The sequence below is a fragment of the Pelodiscus sinensis genome, chromosome 3 (assembly GCF_049634645.1).
Source record: "Pelodiscus sinensis isolate JC-2024 chromosome 3, ASM4963464v1, whole genome shotgun sequence".
NCBI classification, from domain to species: domain Eukaryota; kingdom Metazoa; phylum Chordata; order Testudines; family Trionychidae; genus Pelodiscus; species Pelodiscus sinensis.
This window is the reverse complement of record NC_134713.1, coordinates 88060745-88082812: the sequence shown is the minus strand read 5'-3', so window position 1 is coordinate 88082812 and position 22068 is coordinate 88060745. Positions and strand designations below refer to the sequence as shown.

The 22068-nt window shown below is 42.6% G+C and overlaps 1 protein-coding gene across 20 annotated transcripts in view; it reads left to right on the top strand.

Moving 5' to 3' along the window:
* TRDN (triadin) overlaps positions 1-22068 on the top strand; it is a 322289-nt gene that overhangs the window by 85417 nt on the left and 214804 nt on the right. For all 20 annotated transcript variants that reach the window (XM_075924079.1, XM_075924088.1, XM_075924085.1 and 17 more), the window contains exon 6: positions 20982-21038. In XM_075924079.1, the coding sequence (XP_075780194.1) occupies positions 20982-21038 (57 nt within the window). The remainder of the gene's footprint in view (positions 1-20981; positions 21039-22068) is intronic.

Below are 22068 nucleotides of genomic sequence, written 5' to 3'. Positions count from 1 at the left end.
GCATAACAATCTGTACTAGTTTAAGGCATCTTTATGTCAATATAAATTCATCCAACTTAGAGCTCATACTGGTAAAAATTCACAGTGTGCTGACCAATTTATTTATCGTGGTATAACTTTTCTAGTATACACTTTTGAGATTAAGACCATAGGTTTTTATGTCATATAATCACTTCTTTAAAAAGTTATCCAGTAACTCACCATGAAGAATATTGAGTTATGGGCAAGTATCCTTTGGATGATCATCATGTTCCATACATAGATCAGAAAATAAAAAATATATTTTTAAACCCACATTTGTTCCTCAAGCTGCAAAGAGACTGGAAAAGCAAATATTTTAATAGCATAAATGCAACCTGAAAAACATGGCCCTCTATTGAATTTTCTTACATGCCTGATTATTGTGATTTGGGAAATTAATTATTTTATTCACTCATCTCTAGAATATATGCTTATTTTCATCTTTAGTGTTTTCAAACATCAGCTGATTTGTTTTTCATATCTCCATATAGAAATGTTCATTTTTCAGTGTATGAGTTCTTGCTACCCAGCTCTGTAAACTTTTCTGTTTCTCCCTAAGCTTCTTCTCACTTGTACAGTATTTTGTAAATCTTTGTGCAAGGAGCAATGTGTTTAAACAAAATCTTCAGAACTGAGTGAATGCCCAAAATACAAAAATCTACTTCCCAAATTTGTTTTTATTTGTTTTTGTTACCATCAATGTCTGTTATTAATGTTCTTTTGACATTTCCATCTTGCTTTTTATTCTGATCAACATAGCAATAACATATCCCATAAAGTTTGTTTACAGCCACCAGTCCTGGCTGTCAGTGTTCTGTGCTGTTATTTAGCTCTAATTTACCTTTAAAAGTTTTCTAAGAGCCCAGTAAGCAGTGGAAATGTTGGTAATGCTGATAGACAATATTGACCTCCCATGGTCCAGCAAACTCTCTGGTTTGGCACCAGTCAGATGCCCAGGATACTGGCCTAGAGAGATTCAACCTGTAGCACTTGGGGTTTCAGAGCCTTTAGCTTCTCTCCAGTGTAGAGTGTCATGGTCCAAATGATGACACTGAGCTTTTTTAATTTGTGCTCTTGACACAGCAGAAAGAGCAAAAGTCCTCCTACCCACCTAGTCTGCCACAGAATAGCAGAGCTTATTGCTGTTTAAAAAGGAAGGGGATTTTGTGAATCTGATCTCTTTGCTTCTCGGGGTCCATTCTGCCATAGCTGAAATGAAGCAAGCCTGACAAACTGGAATTAAGCAGATATGTCTTGTCCTTGCCACAAGAATCACAGGTGCTTCCTTCCGCTCAAAATTTTCACTGAGGAAGTCTGAGGTCTTGTATTTTTTGCAACAGTTCTTTTTCTCCTCCTTCTGTTGATTTCAGGCATGGGGGAGGAGAGTGGCTAGCAGTCTCTTTTATTACTTCCCAAATTTGAGTAATCCAGAATGCACAGTATAAATGTTGACTCTATTCTGTGCATCAAGCCCCAAGAATGAGGTACATGCATCTAATAATAGTGGTGTGTTTACTCTGACTTTCCAATTGAGAGCATGTCTACACTACAATATTAGGTTAATTTTATTTAATTCAACTTTCAGCATTTGATTTAACAAATCCAATTTTGCATGTCTCTACAAGTTGTCTGTGGTTGACTGGGCACATTCTCACTGCCAGGGGTTACATCAACTCAAGAAGTGATGCACTGTGGGTAGCTATCTCACAGTCCCTGAAATAGTTTGGAATTCTGGGTTACGGTCCCAATGCTTCATGGGATGAAAACATTGTTGAACAGTAATGGGTGAATGTCTTCACCCTCCCATGTCTATGGCTCAGAAACAGCCTTGTCCTGTCGTATTTTCATAAGGCATCTGTCATGCCCTGTGTGATTTTGGCATAGATAGCAGTATTTCTTTCACTGGTTCAGAGCTCTGATTACACACACTCTTCCCCCCCCCCCCCCCAGCAATCAAATCCACTGTCCGTAAACACTCTGTGCTGGAGGCTTTTGTGAACCTGGATATGTGGGCTCAGAGCTGGTGCTGGTGAGCTCTCCATGCTTCTCCAGTGAAAAATGAACATTCAAAAGTTCCCAGGGGCTTTTCCTCCTCACCTGGCTGAAGGGCACTGGAGTTCAAAGTGCTTGCCAGAGCATTGGCAATGGAACACTCAAATTCAGGAACCTAATGCTGAAAATGTAGATCTAAGCTCATAGTGAAGACCAGCCCAGAGTAGTTTCCCCAAAATAAGGATCCTGCCAGATTTCCATACGCTGATTAATTATGTAAGGCCATGTCTACACTGGCATACGCAACATGCTGGTAGTTACAGCGTGGCTTACAAAGCACTGCAGGGAAACCTCTGTGTGTCCACACCGTGGTCCTTATGAAGGTGCAGCATGTCCACATTTTCAGCTTTTGCAGTGCCACAGAGAGCAGTGCATTGTGGCCACAGGGTGCTTTAGGAAGGGTTTGCAATGCCACATGGGGCAGTCAGCATCACATGATTCAGGTGTCCCAATCCCATTGCTCCATGGTCATCCTGCTAATTGACAGCTGCTTTTCAACAGAAGTCAAGGGAAGGGGAGAAAGGATGACAGGGAATGTGTATGGGGAGTGGGAGGGGCACTATGCTTTCGAGGGGTGTCAACATGTTATCTTCTAAATTCAGATACTAGTAAGAAACAGTCCCTGCTGAGGCAGGAGAAGGGGGAAATCCCAACAACTCATCCCTCTTCCTCCTCCATCCCCCTCCCCCCTGCCCCATCTTCCTCCCTGGTGCTCTCTCTCCCTCTCTCTCTCTCTTTCACACACACACAAATACACACACATCTGCCTCTGTGTTCAACAGCACAAGCATTTTATCTGTGTCCTGGAGCAAATCAGCACAGCATGCAGGCTGTCAGAGAGGGAGCTCTGAAAGGGGAGATGTGCATACCTGCAGGGCAGACAGACAGAGGAGGAATTCCAAACAAGGAACAGAGAGGACTTGAGGGATTATGGGCCATTTCTGAAGGCCAGATACAATAGAGCAATCAGTTCAAGTGTGGACACTGTCCCCTCCCCTGCCCCGCACTGTATCTGGAGCATAGCAAGCTTTATGTTCTTGTCAAGGTAATTTATCTAGAGTGCAGCAAGTGCAGAGTTAGTGCGCACTTACTGCCTTGCCAGTGTAGACACCCCGGGAGCTGATTTACTGTGCAGCATTCAAAATTTCTTACCAGTACAGGACTATAGGGCACATAAGCTAAGGGGAGGCATGTGACTCCACCCAGTGCCCAGGTTGGGACCCCCTTCTCTTTCCCCACACCTCATCCCATAATATCTGGGGTAAGGGGAACTGGAGGAGCAGTTCTGCTAATTTCACCACACCAGCCCTTCCCTTTCTACAGAGCTGCCATGTGCCTGAGTACTGGGCTGGGGTGGGTGGGGAGGTGCAGGGCTGGCATTTCTGCTCCTGTCACCAATGGGAGGGGCAGTGGGGAAAAGAGTAGAATTCTGACAGGTTCTCTGGCTGCCTCAGCACTCCCAGCCCTGCCTCCCAGCCCTCAGCCCTGTAAACAGAATTGTGTCAGCTAGTGGAGGGGCTGGGCATGGCAGACAGGGAGTCTTTCTGGCACACCATACCAGTTAATATTACCTGTGGTATGACAGTCTGAACTGACCCATTTGCACCACTGATATCACCCCATAATCAAAACACTCACGGGGCAGGTGATAGGGAGACTACTGGTCAGTCTGCACTGATATTTTTATTATTAATAGGTTGGGTGGAGCTCCACTAATGCTAAGAGATTACTTACAATTTCTGAGGCCAGGTCCTAATCCATCCTAGGACCTGTTCTGCAGCAGAAAGTAGACTTAATTCTGGTTTCAGTGGCCATCTGAAGATTCACTTAAGGTGTCGATTAGCACAAAGCCTCTCTCTCTGGCCCCATGCCAATGGAGGGTAGTGGACTGTATCAAGGAAAGGATGTCTTGATCACTACTGCATTCTAGCTATCTCCAGCTGCCATAAAAGCCCCACAGGAGCTATTATTTTTGGCATAAATTAGAGCTAGTGTGAGACAACTTCAGTTTAAGCCTGGCAGCTCCAAGAATCAGGGGAACATAAAAGATAGAGCTCCTTTTAACACCTGCACCATCAACTCCTTGGCCATTCCCAAAGGCTATGCCCATTGGGAGACATAAATCTCAGAGTTCATTCTGAGAGTCAGAAATATTATTTTTTGTATTGTGACTGCTATAATGATTTAGACTGTAGCCCCATGTAGTGTTAACATGTTGGGAATGAGTCCATTATACAGCTTCCTTTCCCCACACCACTGAATAAAAATAGCTGTGTCCTAACCAGCCTTTTCTGCTTAAAGTAGAGCCAGACAATAGCTATATAGTTTAGAATGTCTCCTAGGGTGTGTCTAGACTACATGCCTCCTTCGACGGAGGCATGTAGATTAGCCAGATCGGAAGAGGGAAATGAAGCCGCGATTAAAATAATCGCGGCTTCATTTAAATTTAAATGGCTGCCCCGATCTGCCGATCAGCTGTTTGTCGGCAGATCGGGGCAGTCTGGACGCGACGCGCCGACAAAGAAGCCTTTCTTCATCGGCACAGGTAAGCCTCGTGAAACCAGGTTTACCTGTGCCGATCAAGAAAGGCTTCTTTGTCGGCGCATCGCGTCCAGACTGCCCCGATCTGCCGACAAACAGCTGATCGGCAGATCGGGGCAGCCATTTAAATTTAAATGAAGCCGCGATTATTTTAATCGCGGCTTCATTTCCCTCTTCCGATCTGGCTAATCTACATGCCTCCGTCGAAGGAGGCATGTAGTCTAGACACACCCCTAAGGAGACTAACAAAGGGAGAATTGACAAAAATTCTCTGAAAAGACAATGTCTAGGAGCAAGTTAAAAATGACTCATCTCTGGAAATCTGAAGCTCCTAATCCAAATCATTCCAGCTGTCGCTTAGCTATTGGTTTACACCACCACCAACTAGCCAGGATAATCACACACCTGTTGCAAGTAAGATGAGCTAAACCAGCACGGATGTAGCCCAACATCATCGTGGGCAGCAAATGTAGAGCTTCTGGCTGCTGGAGGCAGAGTTATTAACCATAATCTTGCCAGGCATTTTGGGTGGCGTCTATTCCCCCTATCATATGGATATTTTTGAGAAAATGCAGATTTTAAACTCAAAGTTTGAGAGTCACATAGATGTTTAGGTTCCTAATTTCCACTAATATTGGTGGAAGTTAGGAGTCTAAATACCCTTTGTATGCCTGGTCCAAAATGTTTAGCCTTACTGCCTGTATAAGTCAGTTTTGTTTTGTATAGCCAAAGGGAGGGGAAGGAACAGGGAAGGAGGAAGAGTGAATAGCTTGAAACCCGGCTCCCTTGCTATAGTTTACTCAGCAAAAGATACATAAAAATATAACCCCTTAAAATCAATCTAGTCATAATGGTTGCAATTTAAAACAATTGTTGATATTAAAAGCTCAGTTCACCCTCAGAATGACTGTTTAATACTAATGTAGAGAGATGGGGGTTAAAGGACTAGACTAGGCTTCAGAGGATCAAAGTTAAGTCACCATCTCTGATGCTGGTTTCCCGTGTGACCATAGATAAGTCATGTAATCATAAAGCTCCACGTTTAGGAAATGGGAATAATATTTCTACCATGTTCTTGTGGTTTTTGTTTTGTTTTGTTTACACTATAAGCTCTTTGGAGAATGGAAAGTCTCTGATTATGTACACATACAGTTCATAACTCAGTGGGCCCTGACCTCAATTTGTCCCTGTAGATGCTGCGTTTGTAATACATATTATTACAAATGACTACTTATTAACAGTGCGCAGCCCAACAACAGCATAATAAAATAAGCGGACTGGAAATGAACAACTGTATTTGTTGATGGAAATATAAAACCATCCTCCTGTCTCCTCATGAAGGGGCTATGGGGCTTTATTCATACTAATGTGAGGCTGAAGTGTGCTGAGAGGACACCTCTAGTATAAAGTGCTTCAGGAAGCTATAATTTACTTCTCTTTCCCATCCCTCCTCTTACTAATGTTTGTTTTTTTGTAGTGCATGGGGAGAGCGGGGCTGTTAGTAGACACTGTAAACTCTTGATAAAGAAAATTAACATGGTAAAGGCTTGGGGGGAGGACAAAACAAGGCGGAGAGGATAAAAAAGGGTTCCAAAACTGCTTGTTAAACAGGGATTTTCAATCAAACTGCAGAAAGCTGCAGCTTTAGCTCATGTAAGTCTGACTATCATCAGACTATCAGGCTTCTTTTGGGTCTACAACATAAAGCTGTGCAGGCCTGCTAACAATATAGTGAATATATCTCCTGTCACGGTTTGAAAATGGTTGGTGAGCAGGCTGCAAGCTTTTTTTCTTGGAGGCATTTAAAACAATTATGCGGCATGTTCTGTATATCCTCGGAACACTAGATAAGTCAAGCAGTGCCCACATTTTAGGAAATAAAATCTTTGTTCCTTCTAGAAACCAGTAGCACTGGGGAAATGATAATTATTTTAAGCCTGCTTGATAACTAGAAACACCTTAGAATGAAACATCTTTTAAAATACATACTCCTTTGCAATTATTTAATAAACTATTCTGCCATCTCATTGAGGATCAGGATGGTTGCCTTGGTGACAAAGATTATCCTTGCTGCTGCTTGAGTCTGTCATTTTTCTAAACATGAATTCATAATATTTAAGATTTATTAACAGTATGTCACATTGATAGAGATAAATTGTGTTCTTTAAAATGGCCATGTAAGACTTCTATGATATTAGAGACTCTTTTGTCACCTCAAAAATAAGATATGATGTGATTACAAGAAAATTAAAGCTACTTGTCATAAAATATAAGACACAGAATATCAAAATGCAAGAGGAAAATCTCTGAAGAGAAAATTCTAATGCTTCCCTATTTTAAATATGTGGAGTTAGTTTGTTGTTGCATTTTATGGCTTATAAATTAATCAGATTCAATCAAAATAGAAACTTGCTTTTGCTGGTAACATTTAACTTGCAATGTGCAGAAATAATGTATTCTAGAGTATATTTTCCGCTGGCTCCAACTTCATACAGAGATTAGAAGAAATTTGCCTCGTGAAGACAAATTTTCGAAGTTGGGAGTGTAGTTTATATATTGTTCAGTTTCTTTAAGGGCTGTGTGTGATGTGTTTTCTTCATAAGTGTTGCTGTAGGTTAGATAATCCATCCAGAAATCTTCAGTGTTTCTAGTGGGGAGTAATCTCAGTTATACAGATCGTTCAGAAATATTCATGTTAAATTGGATCTGCTCCCCAAATGCCATGGGGCTAGTTTAGGTTATCTGCTCTCTATCTGCCTTCCATGGATATATGAATGTTTTAAAAGTAGATTACTATGCGATCCACTAAAATCATTACAAGGGGAAAAACAAACAAAATAGGTCTGTATCTGAAACACAAGGATTTTCTTGGATTTTGACAGGGATAAAGTAGCGAGGCAAGAAATATATCTGAATAATTTGAAATCAATTTGAAGCTATGGTAGTTTAGGATCTCCTAACGGGCTCCAAATGCTTCAGCCTGTGTGCATGAATTTGCTAATAGCATATAATTTATCCGGCCATGAGCCAGATTAAAAAATTATATGTGAAGCTATGTAGGGTAAACTCTCTTTACATTCCTCTAGACCAGGGGTGGGCAATAATTTTTGATGGGGGGGGCCACTCCAAGTTTTTGGAAAGTAGTCGAGAGCCGCACTCTTCCATGATATTAATGGAGGAGATGCAGGGTCTGGGATGGAGGTCGGGTGCAGAAGGGAGCTTGGGATAAGGAAATGGGGTGCAGGAGGGCGACTGGCACCTGGGAGGGAGTTTGGGTGAAGGAGGAAATTGTGACCTAGGGCAGGGGACTGGAGTGCAGGAGTTAGGGATGTGACCTAGGGTAGGAGGGTATTGTGATCTGGGACAGGAGTTTGGGGTTCCAGATTTGGGAGGGGTATGAGTGTAAGAGGGGGACAGAAAGTTTGGGTATGTTGAGTGTGGGGTGGGGCAGATGGTTGGGGCAGAAATGGGCTGGGGTGCCAGAAGCAGGCTGTGGCCAAGTGACTTCCCTGGCAGCTGCCAAACTAACCTGCCTGACTGCAGAGTTTAAAATGTTTCCCAGCCAGCCAGCCTGCTTGCCTGGCCATGTGCTTCATTGAATAACTGAGCCGAGGAGAGGGGGGGGGCCTATTATTCCAACAAGCAGCTCCCATTGGTTGGTTTCTGGTAAGAAACCGGCCAATGGGATTGTGCTGGAGGCAGGGTGGTTCCTGAAACTTCCCCCCACCCCTCCAGTTTTAAAACAGAAACGGAGCCCTGCAGTCACGTTTCTGCTCGGAGCATGCGGGGCTGCGTGGCAAGCAGGGGAGCCTGCCTGTCTCTGCGGGCTGTATCCAGTGGCTCAGCAGGCCGGATCCTGCCCACGGGCCATATTTTGCCCACGCCTGCGCTAGACCTATGGACACACGCTGGCTCATATCCACAGAAGGACTTAGGCCCATTTGGACCAGTTTTAAGTTCTATTGGGGTATGTCTACACTAGAAAGTTAGTTCGAACTAACGGACGTTAGTTCGAACTAACTTTCCTATGCGCTACACTAGCGCTCCGCTAGTTCGAATTTGAATCGAACTAGCGGAGCGCTTAGTTCGAACTAGGTAAACCTCATTTTACGAGGACTAACGCCTAGTTCGAACTAGCTAGTTCGAACTAAGGGCTGTGTAGCCCTTTAGTTCGAACTAGTGGGAGGCTAGCCCTCCCCAGGTTTCCCTGGTGGCCACTCTGGCCAACACCAGGGAAACTCTATGCCCCCCTCCCGGCCCCGGACCCCTTAAAGGGGCACGGGCTGGCTACGGTGCCCGTGCCAGGTGCAAGCCTGCCAGCACCCAGCTAGCAGACCCTGCACCTGGCACGGCACAGAGCCACCCACCCGATGCCCCCCAGCCCACCCCCTCTTGCCGGGACCAGGCTGGCGGCTCCCAGGAGCTTGCCCTGGACCGCAAGAGGCGGGCACCTTCCTGGGCTAGTGCGGACATCGTGGACCTCGTCCACGATCTCCGCACTAGGCACAGGAAAGTGGCCGTCTAGGGCAGGAGAGCTGCCAGCCTGGCCACCCAGGACCAGGTGTGCATGAAAATCAAGGGGGTCCACTGAGACCCCCGACACTGAGCCCTGAGCTTACAATGGCCGTACTGGGTCAGACCAAAGGTCCATCTAGCCCAGTAGCCTGTCTGCCAACAGCGGCCAACCCTAGGGACCCTGGAGGGGATGGACCGAAGACAATGACCAAGCCATTTGTCTCGTGCCATCCCTCTCCAGCCTTCCACAAACTTTGGGCAGGGATACCACTCCTACCCTCTGGCTAATAGGACTCCATGGACCCAACCTCCATCACTTTATCTCACTTCCCTTTCAACTCTGTTCTAGTTGTAGCCTTCACAGCCTCCTGCAGCAAGGAGTTCCACAGGTTAACTATTTGCTTTGTCAACAACAACAACAACTTTCTCTTACTAGTTTCAAGCCTGCTACCCATTCCTTTCCTTTGGTGTCCTCTAGTCCTTCTTGATGGGAACTCAGGAAGAACTTTTCTGAATGCACCCTCTCCACCCAACCCCTGCTTTTAGAGACCTCTATCCTGTCCCCCCTCCGTCTCCTCTTTTCTAAGCTGAACAGTCCCAGTCTCTGTAGCCTCTCTTCATCTGGGACCTGTTCCCAACCCCTGATCATGTTAGTTGCCCTCCCCTCTCCCAGCCTTTCTCTTCCCCTCTCCCACCTCCTTTTCCCAGTCTCCCCCAGTTTTGTTCAATAAAGACAGAGTCAATGTTGGAAGAAACGTTATCTTTATTTTGTACATCAATAAGAAGGGGGGCTAGGGAAGGGCAAGTGGAAGGAGGTGAGGGAGGAATGGGGTACGAGCCCCCGATGGGGAGGACTGGGCTGGCTCTGCGGGCTTCTGGGGGTGGAAGCTCTCCTGCAGCCCCCCAATTACTCCCTCTCCCCAGATGGCAGCCTGCGGCAAGTGCAGCCGGGCTGATGGCCGAGTGGTGTGATGTGCCCAGTGTGGGCACTCAGGGCACTCCAAGCCAGAACTTCTTTGCAAGCGGGGCACCCCTTAGAACTGTGTGTCCGGGGTGGGGGTCGGGACCCTTTAAGCGCAGCCCTCGGCTAGCCTGAGACAGCATCTCCATGCTCTAAGTCCTCCTTTTATGCCCTGCCGGCACTGCTTCCGGCCATCCTTAAGCCCTGTTCAGAGTCCACTCAATGTGGACTTACTAGTTCGAATTAGCAAAACGCTAGTTCGAACTAGTTTTTAGTTCTAGATGCGTTAGTTCGAACTAGCTTAGTTCGAATTAACTAATTCGAACTAAGTTAGTTCGAACTAGCGCTGTAGTGTAGACGTACCCTTGTAATCTACCACCTTGCCCTCCACCGCCACACCTTAGCCATCTAAACTCACTTGTTTAGCTATACCAAAATAAGGTCAGGAAACAATTGATGTCATTTAATCAGGTCACAACTTGATCATTAGATGGGACTATCTGGCAGGTAACTCCACATTCATTCGATAACTACACAGGAGGCTTCTGCCAGCTCCCCCTTTTTCCATCCAGGTCCCCCAACCAATTCATTGCTGGGACCCTACCATTCATTCTCCTCCCTTTTAGGAGGGTTAAGCTGGTCTACAAGAAAGGGGATTGGTTTCTTGCTGTACCATTCAGAGGAGCCACAGCCCCACTGTCCTTCCATTCTATTCCTTTCACCTTTCACCTCCTTTTTGAGGCCTTTACTATGCCATTTATCTGGTCACTGTATGTCTTTTCTATGGAGTAGCTGTACTGTGAATCCTTCCACACACTAAGGGTGTGTCTAAACTACATGCCTCCATCAACGGAGGCATGTAGATTAGCCAGATCGGCAGAGGGAAATGAAGCCGCGATTAAAATAATCGCGGCTTCATTTAAATTTAAATGGCTGCCCCGCTCTGCCGATCAGCTGTTTGTCGGCAGATCGGGGCAGTCTGGACGCGACGTGCCGACAAAGAAGCCTTTCTTCATCGGCACAGGTATGCCTCGTGAAACCAGGTTTACCTGTGCCGATCAAGAAAGGTTTCTTTGTCGGCGCGTCGCATCCAGACTGCCCCGATCTGCCGACAAACAGCTGATCGGCAGAGCGGGGAAGCCATTTAAATTTAAATGAAGCCGCGATTATTTTAATCGCGGCTTCATTTCCCTCTGCCGATCTGGCTAATCTACATGCCTCCGTCGACGGAGGCATGTAGTTTAGACGTACCCTTATATAATGAGTTGCAACATATAACCTAAGTTCTTGCCACATGTCAACAAAGCCCTCCCTAACCAATTTGGTGGAATGGAAAAAAATCCTTCCCAGCCCTCCTAAAAAAGGGGCAGCTAGGGCAATATTCTCAGCAGGCCTTGAGCAAACCTGGTATTTCACCACCTAAAAGGAAGGGAGCTCCCTCAGTCTGCTCTGTGTAAAATGGGGATTCTCCTCACAGGGCTGCCCTTTCAAACCCTTCTGCCCATCTAGTTTCCCGAGCATGAGCCAGTGTTGACACTCTGGCCTCTTGTCCCCTTTTTAATTTTGACCTCTCATCCTTGCCTGGACTTAAAGCATTGTTCCCTTCAATTGGCCAGACAGAGAAAGCATACACCCTCCACTTACAGTATCACCTAAATTTGTGCTGTAAATGTTCCATGGGCACATAATTTCCTGCCTTTGAGCATGTGCACTGGGGCCTCATTCTAGGGATCCAATTTCCTATCTCAGGCCTAAGCGCCAGAGCACTCACAAAGTAAGGGGGAGATAGGCATTCCTCCTCATATCTTCTCTTCAGGGCCTTGTCAGGTAAGCATGTTCAGAGGTTGCTTAACTGCACACAAATTGACCATTGAGACGAGGGGACTACACTGAACTTCTAGCCTAGTGGTTAGGGCAGTGGTTCCTAAACTTTTTTGTAAGGCAACCCACCAACTGTGTTTATCTCCTTTTTTGAACCACCATACAAGTTTTTCAATCCTATCCTGGTATGGAAGGGAGGCCCTAAGTGGAAGGGCATGAGTGAGGAGTTGGAGAACAAGCGTTATTAGTACTCACCCCACGGTGATGCCTCCTGACCTACTTGACTGGATCTGGCTCCCCATTCCATGCATTGGGGCTTGGCATATGGGGGTCACAGTTCCACTTAGAGTTGGTTTGACCAGCTCTTACTCATGACAGCGGCAGCAGCTGGGCTAAATCTGGGTGGTGCTGCAGCCTGTGCACCAGGTTACAATATTTAAGGCACGTCTAGACTACCCATGGATTCTGAAAGAAGATATGCAAATTTGGCGCACATTTGCATATCTTCTTCCTATCTCTTTTTCGGAAGAGTTTTTTTTGAGAAAAAAAAAGCAGTCTAGATGGGGTTTTTCGCGCAAAAGAACCCTGTAAATCTCATTTTTTGAGGAATAAGGGTTCTTTTGAAAAAGGGAGTTTATGCTTGAAAAGCCCCATTTAGACTGCTTTTTTTTCTGAAAAAACCTCCTCCAAAAAAGGGATCAGAAGAAGATATGCAAATTCATGCCAAATTTGCATATCTTCTTTTGGAAGCTGAGGATAGTCTAGACGTGCCCTTTGTGTATGGACCTGGGCCCAACCCTGAAGGTCAGGAGCTGCCACTGCAAGGGAAAGGGTTGCCTCACCTTCCCCTGGGGTCTCCCCGCTGCACCAGGCTTGGAGATGTGTGTGTTTGGACAGTAATGGGTTAATGCTATAACTCTTCTAAGACTAAGGTCTGCTCTATGGGAAACCTTGGGTTAGGGTACTCATCTGGGATATGGAGACTTTGGTTCAATTCCTCTTTTTGCTTTTTGGATTGGATCTACCACCGCTCCAGTGATTACCTTAACCACTGGGCTACAGAGTATTTTCACACTTTCTGGGGCCCAATTAATATTTAATTACAGTTCAGAAGCTTCAAGAAAAAGTGATGCAGTCTAGACATAGCCCTAGAGTTCTTCAGTGAAACACTTGTGCTTGTTTTGTACCAGCTAATATTGTTATGGTGGGTTGAAGACACACACAGCAGCAGGTCATTCTCCACAAATAATTTATTTAGTTGCTTTGTCTTTATCGCAAGCACTGATGGGAATCCTGGTTCACATAAATACAATGTTGTGAACAGGATTAAAACTTTCAAAGCTTCAGTTATGAGTTTGGGATACTCATGCTTTATCCAAAATGTGCTTACTTCTTTTGAAGGAAATGAACACTGAAGAATTGTTATCAGATGAAAGCTCAATCGCTTTCTCTTGCAGGCTTCCTGTGAGTTCGACAGACTCAACTACTCCTTTGTTGAATAGATTAATTATTCACCTCCTGCCAAGTTCTTCATCATCAGGCGGGAAGTAATCCTGGAGCTGCTTATCAAGTTTAAATATATATTCAATCATAATGTATTTTAATTGTTTAATGTCCACACACTTGTCACTAGCAATGAGTTTCACAAACTCGCAACTCAGAAGAAATGACTTGAGGTTTTCACTCTGATGCTGCTCAGTCCAAAGAAGCTTCTTTGCTTGTTTCACAAACACAATTATGTTTTTGTGTACTTCTTGGAAAACTCATCGTCAGCTTATTCATATGACTGACGACATCACAATTTAAATGTGAGATAGCGTCCAATAAATGTGGAACCTATCTTTTGAAAAAGCAGATTGTTTTTTTGATGCGCTTTTGGTGTGTGGACGCTCTCTTTTGGAAGAAGTTTTTCTGGAAGATATCTTCCGGAAAAGCTTCTTCCAAAAGAAGGCTGCAATCTAGACATCGCCTGAATGATTTAACAAAAGGAGACCCTTGATGCTGCAGAAACATAAGTCCTTCAGCTCGTAATTCAAAAAGTTTGCTTAACACTTTTCCTCGTGAAAGCCATCTCACATGAGTATATAAGAAAATACTTTTATGACGCGCACACATTTCATCACAATAAACTTCAAAAAGGTGAACTGATAGAAGCCAACTTTATGAAATCCACAATTTTTCCAGACTCTTCAAGCACCTGACATAAAACAGAAGGCATCCCTTTTTCAGTGAGGGCTCATTGATGTAAGAAAAAATGGCTCCAAATTGCATGTGGCATAATGGTTCTTCATCTTGCAACAAGCCCACTGTTCTTACCAGTCATTGATTGGGCCCTGTCACTGCATACAGCAATACGTTTTTCCCAATTGATTTCAAAATAATTAGCAGCGTCAACAAACAGGATACATAAACATTCACTAGGTATGTGGCTAGGCAGCGCTTTGCAGAAGAGCATGTTTTCTTCAACAGTAACATCCAGATGATATCAAATGAGAGCTAAGAACTGCGCTAAGTCTGAAATATCTGCTGATTCATCAAACTGAACACCATTTTAACTTTTCTTTCAACTGCTCATGAATGTTGTCATTAATATGCCTCAAAACAGTATCTTTGGTCACGGAATATCATTAGCTTATTTGACTCTTCATGGCTAAGCGTGCTTGTAAGCATTTTTAATGCCACAGGAAGTATGAGATTCTGTTATTGTATATGCCTTATGTATTTGGGTAATATGAAGTGACATGAGATATGAAGTTTCAAGAGCATTCTTACTGACATTACTTGTTTTCCAAATCAGTGTTTGCTGTCTATTCAAGCTGTTCAGTTTTCTCTTAAAGACCTCAAGAGGCTTGTTCTTTAATCATGGATGTTTACTTTCCAAATGCTGAATTAATTTAGAAGGTTTCATGCTTTCAGCATTTAGCATTTCACAGCACATAATACAATAAATTTTAGTTTCAATTGCTGTAAAACGGTGCCTCAAATAGCTTGAATTGTATTTTCTATACTTTGTCTTCTTTGTTCATTCTGTGACATACTTGGTTGAGTTCTCTTTAACAATTTATCCATTGCATAAGACCTCACTGAAAAAGTACTGTCTTGCTAGCTGTGAAGAACAATAATGCTGTCTGTAGGGCTGTCCTTAGGATTTATGGGGCCCTACACAGTACTATTAAAGTGGTGTCTCTATGCCCAACAGCAGCTGGGGAAGGAGGGAACAGGGGATGACAAATTTTTAGAGATGTGATTTTATAATCTTCAGCAACACATGAAATATTTTAAAAGCAAATTTTAAACGAAGGTCCTGGTGACTAACACAGTAAATTCAGAAAATGACAGTATGTATCTGAGGTGGGCTAATGCTTGTTAAATGGATTAATTATCCCTTGAATGGCTCTTTCACAAGTTGTTCTGCTTATAGTTCTGTCAGGCTTTATCACATTTAAGTTAACTAGATTTTCTCCGAAGGAGGAAGCAGAGCCACAGAACAGGGGCAGGAGCAGGTAGACATTAAGACTCAGTGGTACCCCAAATTTTCTGGTTTGCTACACAGCTGCATATTCTGCGTATCAATAAGGACAGATCTGGCTGCCTAGACAGGAAGAAGCAGTGAGTTAATGTGGTGCTGTGAAGTCGTGCTTGTCTGAAGCAGAGCAAGCCTTCAACGTTCTGGGTTCTCACAGAAGGCGCATGTAAAGATCATTGGAGGCAGAGTCAGCACAAGTTGAGAGGCCTGCTGAGGTGAGACAGAGTGGAGATGGTGCTTCCTCCTCAAATCTCTGATGCTTCATGCCAAAACCCTGCTGCAGGGACTGAGGCCCAAGCCTGAGTCCAACCAACTGCAACTGAAGCCTGAGCTCTACCACAGGGACTTGAGCTGGAGTTCCAGCCTCATCTTGCCTTGTGAGGGCTGATAACTCACTAACTCTGTGTGGAGTTAGGCAGATACCTAACTTATTCTTGCAAGAAGTGACTTAGGTGCCTAAACTGTATGACTACAGGAGAGGAGCTCCTGACTGTGGATTATATGCAGAGATAGGTGCCTCTCTGCAACCTGGATTACTGTGCCACCATGAGAGATGTGAGATTTAGGTTACATTCCTCTCATCAGCATCTCCCATTGACTGGCTTAGACAGATACTGGCCTAGTGTCTTGCTTTAGTGGATCCCATTCTTAGGCTACATCTACACTACCAGGTAGGGAGGTTGCATAGTCATCCGCATGATAGCTTTCATTGAGCTAATAATATTAGTAGCACAGGCGCAGCAAGCAGCAGCATAGGCTAGACTCCCTGAGTACAAATTTTTTGAACTCTGTGGTTATGTACTGAAGGTGGCTAGACTGTGCTACCACTGCCCATGTTACCATGGCTACACTACCATTTTAGCATGCTAGCCCAGATGAGAGCTAGTATAAGTAGGTTTCCATGAGCTGGGAACCACTTCTCTAGCTCATAATTTAGATATAACCTGAGGAACCTATCTCTGCCTGTGCATTTTTTAGGAGCCTAGGCACTAAATCAAGTTTGAGACTAAATAAATCTCAGCTTGACAAAACCCTGGCTGGGTTGATTTAGTTGGGATTGGTCCTGCCTAGAGCAGGGGGCTGGACTTGATGACCTTCTGAGGTCTCTTCCAGCTCTATGGTGCTATGATTTTATGAGCCTAAGTTTGTGGATCCCAATGTTGTTCCAGCAATTTTCTAAGCACTGCAATGACTAAACTTTCTGTGTGGATCCAGACTGCTCTTTATGAGACTGTCTAGACTAAGGTTAGCTTAAGGTAAAGATAAAGTGTATCCCGGAATAAACTTTTTGGAAAGTATCTGTGCTAGCCTTTGTCTTGTTATCTGACAATCAGTTAACTTGATGAAAACAAGTCCAAAGCAGACAATTCTGTATGCATAAGGAAGTCTTTGGTGGTCTAACATGCTGAGGACAATCAGAAAAATGCAAGATGTAAGTTAAATTCAGGTGGGTGTTACTTTATCTTATAATTGGATTCTTCAGTAAACATGATGGAGTAGTTCATCCTTTGTTTCCTCTCATGATTAGAGATAGTCCCTCTGTGTGAGGACTGATGGACAGTGATGAGACTGAGTGGAAAAAATTAATTAACTTCTCTCCCTGTTGTCCTTAATTTGCAGATGGATTCAAAGATTTCATGTCTCTAACGATGTCCATTGACATCTTTCATGTACATTAAATTATCAAAAGAACTGTAAAAACGAGAGCAAAAAATGAGCATATGTTAGAATGCAACAGAAGCCGTGTGTAAGACTTGTGGACACTAGCAGTGACTGGGAGAAAAATCTTGATACAGTTGCAGTAAGCAAACAAACCAAACTCAGTTGTAACGGGAGCATTTAAACTAGTTGATTCCTTTGTAATCTGAATTTGGGGGCTTAATGAACAACAAGAATGCTATACATATGAAACCTGGAAAATACAAGGTCAGAAATGGCTCAGCGGGATTTTCTGGACAGTTTATCTTCTCTCTCTAATGACTGATAATGGTACATATCTAGGCCTCTCCTCCTTTTTAATAAATATTTTTGCCTCTTTGCTGACAGAATGAGCACTGATTTGAATGCAGTAGAGACTCATGATATAGCACAATCATGCTTTTCTTCTAATCCTGTCACAAACTGTATGTGAGATGGCAAAAACTGCTTGAAATTTATGGATATTGATTCTCAGCAGTCTGTGGACAAATCTGTGCAGCAGATCAGTCCATTAATGGAAAGTAGAAATGTATTCTTTCCCATTTATCCTGTTAAGCAATGCATATGCTTTTACGGACTTTTATGGCCTCAATGTCTGTTAAAGCCCCAATGACTGACTTCAGTGCACATTAGATTGGGCCCTTAGGTAATGTCTACACAACACAGATATTTCGGGATAGCGAGGTATCCTGAAATAGCTACCCCACATCTTAGAAACATGCCCGAAATTTCAAAATATTTTTTGGTAATGGGCACATTATTTTGCCATCCCTGTAAACCTCATTTCATGAGGGTAAAGGGATGGCCTGAAATAGCCTATTTCAAAATAGACTGGAAATAAGCTACGCAATTTGCATAGCTCTGAGTTTTGGGTGCTGTGTAGACTGTCCCGTAGATGCAGTATGTACAGTGTTTTCCTCTGTCTCTGTTGGATTAATTTTGTGGTGATTGATCTTGTAATAGGGAACAGGAAAGCCAAGCCTAGACCTTAATTAAGGGCACACACCTCCCACTGACTCTAGTAGGAGCTGCACCTGTTCAAACCAGGAGTTAATTTTGGTCTAGTGTCCGATATCAGTTTTACATTTCAGGAGGTGTGCTCATATTACACTAATGCAGGCAGTCAAACATAGTCTTTAGCGGTTTACCAGATGTCTGCTATGATATCATTTGTTATTTTCCCCCAAAAGTTAACAACCAGATCCGGAACAGAGCAAGGGCTCTGTTTTTAAAGTCTGTATAATCTATATTATCTTTGTTTGCTGTCTTTGTCTTTTTGACACATAAGATAAAATCAATATAAGGTCTTTAGCACTAGTATAGTACCAATCTCACAGATGAGATTTTCTATGGAAGAGATGGCACAGTATTGTGTGGGCCAGCTGAAAGGTAGACAGTTGCTAAAATGTTTAAGATAAGCAAATGATCCTTGTTCCAGTTCTTAAATGAGTTAACTTCTAAATGATGTAAATTGCAGGTGTTCTACCCTGGTTCTATTCTAAGGCCCTGTCCCTACCCCACCCCTTTTTCTGAGGTCCCCACACTCTCTTTGCCTCTTCTTATCCCCACTCTGCCCCCTCCCCCAGGCTCCTTGTCCACCCTTGGCTCACTTCTCTCAGCCCCCTCAGGCAAGGCTTCCCCCCAGCCACTGCTGGCTCCTTTCCACCCTTCCTTGAGCATCTCCCACCACCTGCTGTACAGTCAGCCCTGGGGCCCCACTGAACAGCTATGGCTGAGGGGTGTGAAGCAACCATTAATGTTTTCATAGGTTCTTGAGCCTCCGAGTGCACACTGAGTCAGTGCCTATAAAACACGCTGTGTAACAGGGCTGTGTTTGTTATATCAGTTCAGGTAGAAATATTCCCATTTCAAATACATGTCCTCCAAAAATGTGGATGATGCCAATTTTTGGAAAAGAAATTTCCAGTATGTAAACATTGGGAAGCATATGAAAGGTAATGTTGTGTGTTTATTTTCCTGTGGGCAATACTGGTACTATAACAAGCTGCCCATGATTTTTAAGATTTCATAATGTTTTAATAATTCTAGGAGCTGTATACTTGTATTATTACAGAAAAGTGACTCAGTCACAATTTAACATCACAATTCAGGAATAAAATAAAAGTAAAAAATGTAATATAGCATATCCTGTTTGGGATGTATACATTAGAATACAATAACCAAACATTCAACACTGACTTCAGTTTTTTAAAAGTGACTTGAACGCAAACTAGTTGAAAAGTCTTATACATCTTCACTCTGAATTTTCTATCACTGCATTCACTCTTTCTTCTATGAAGATAATTCCCAGACAATCAGTCAATTAAATCCATTAGTAAAAATTACCCATTACTATATAATAAGTATGTCATTGCTATGGGCACTGACCCTCAATTCTAGAAACTTAGTTATATTATATGTTATAAAAGCAAAGCATTATTACCTATCATTACAATGGCGATGGTGTGCTGGGTTTATCCAAAATACAGAAATAATATATTCTCTCCTCAAAGGAACTTGTAATTTTAGATATATGCCTAAGTGAAGGGAATCTATATTTACCATAGGAACATAAGAACGGACATAATAAGACAGACTAAAGGTCCATCTAGTCTGGAATCCTGTCTTTCAAAAGTGGCCAATGCCAGGTGCCCCAGATGGAATGAACAGAACAGGTAATCATCAAATGTTCCATCCCCTTTTGCCATTACCAGCTTGTGGCAAATAAAGGCTAGGCACACCATTCCTGCCTATCATGGATAATAACCATTGATGGAATATCCCCCATGAATTTATCTAGCTCTTTTTTGAACCCCGTAAAAGTCCTGGCCTTCACAACATCCTCTGGCAAGGAGCTCCTCAGGCTGACTGTGTGTTTATGAAGAAATACTTCCTTTAGTTTATTTTAAACTTGCTACCTATTAATTTCGTTTGGTGATCTCTAGTTCTTGTGATTTGGAAAGGAGTAAATAACTTTTCCTTATTTACTTTCTCCACACCAGTCATGATTTTATAAACTTCTGTCATAGTCCTCTTATTTAACATGATATATCTGTGTTAATAAATCCAAAAGGTGCATTGATCAGTAATTATTGGATGTTTTTGAAATATAGCAACAAATGCTTATTAAGAATATTTCATTGAAATTCTATAATTCTTAATGTATTTGTACATAGTTGTTACTGTACACATAAAATTGATATATAACTGTATTACTACATTTAATACTAAATATTAATTATAGGCATTTAATAATAAGGGTGATCTTCCACAAGGTATTTATGAAGTAGAAGCCATAACAGCTAATCACAGGTAGAGCTTTATAAAAACAATTATGTGCTTTTTAGGAATTAATAAAAACCTGCAAATTATTGTAACAATAACTCACATTGAGAGCAAACCTTCATATATGTAGAGTCTTATGCTGATACAAAATTTTGTATCTGTATCTGCATATGTAATCACAAAAATGAGCTACAGATATCCACATCCACACCCACACCTGCAGATGTCAATTCCCACAGATATAAAGTGGATATCTGCAAATTTGAAGGGTTCTAGATTTGTATCTGCATCCATCTCTGCAAAAATGAGCCATGGATATCCACATTCACGTCTATGAATGTGGATACTCATGGAAATAAAGCAGATATCCGCAGATTTTCAGGGTTCTATGTATATGGTCAGAATTTTGTCACATATATTTCCAAATATACAGTTTAGCAATCCATGAACCTTCAATATATCCTTAGAATTTGTTTCTTTTTTATTATAATTTATTTCCTTTATTGATATTTGAGGTTTTCTCCCACACTATAAATAAACCATTGATTGTGTTCTTCCCAGAAATTCATAAAGAGAAGCCTGACAGACAAGAAAAACTTGAAAAACAAGCACCAAAAGGTAATTATGACTATTTATCGATGCATGTGTAATAGATAATAGATATTTATTAAAATTATACTTCAGGAGCATGTAGAAAGTTCCTAGTCATGATCAGGGCCTTATTTAACTATACATTGTATGGACACACATAAAGACGTATGGTCTTTCACCACAGTAGATCCCAGTTCAAGTGGATTTCCCTTTCAGTGAGAGCTTCACAAAACTCTAACTTTAAGCTTCATCAGATAGCTTGTCTTCATGGGGACACTGAGGAATATTAAGATGAATTAACTAAAGCTTTGAAGTTAAAGCATGAAAATTAAAGCACATTAAATCCTTGTATGCACATTCTCATTCAGAAGTATAGTAGTCTTAGTTTACTAAATTTTACTCTCTTTTGAAGAAGAATTAAGTTATAATGGATTAAGGCTGCTCTATTTCTGAATAGGAGTGTCCACACAGAGGTTGAATGTGCTTTAACCTCACAGCTTTAGTTAATTTAGTATTTCTTGGATGTCCCTGTATAGATAAGCCTTTTCAGTTAATTGGAGTAAACAATCTCATCTCTGTCTGTAATACATTCATCATCCTAAATTTTATTAAACTGGGAACTATTTTTATTTCACTAAGGTATGAACAGAATGCTGTCTTAATAGATCTTTTTTCCCCTCTTCCTGGACACAGAAATATTACCCAACACTCTCTCCATCTTTTTATCTGAGCAGACTAAATTTGACTCCTCTTTACTTTTTTTCAATTGTTGCAGATTAAATATACTATGGGTATGTCTACACTACAGCACTAATTCGAATTAGTCCATCTAGACTTAAAAACTAGTTCGAATTAGCGTTTTGCTAATTCGAACTAGCATGTCCACACTGAGTGGACCCTCAACTGAGGTTAAGGATGGCCGGAAGCAGTGCGGGCAGGGCATCAGATTAGGACTTAGAGTGTGGAGCTGCTGCCTCAGGCTAGCTGAGGGCTGTGCTTAAAGGGACCCGACCTCCACCCCAGACAGACAGTTCTCAGGGGTTCCCCGCTTGCAAAG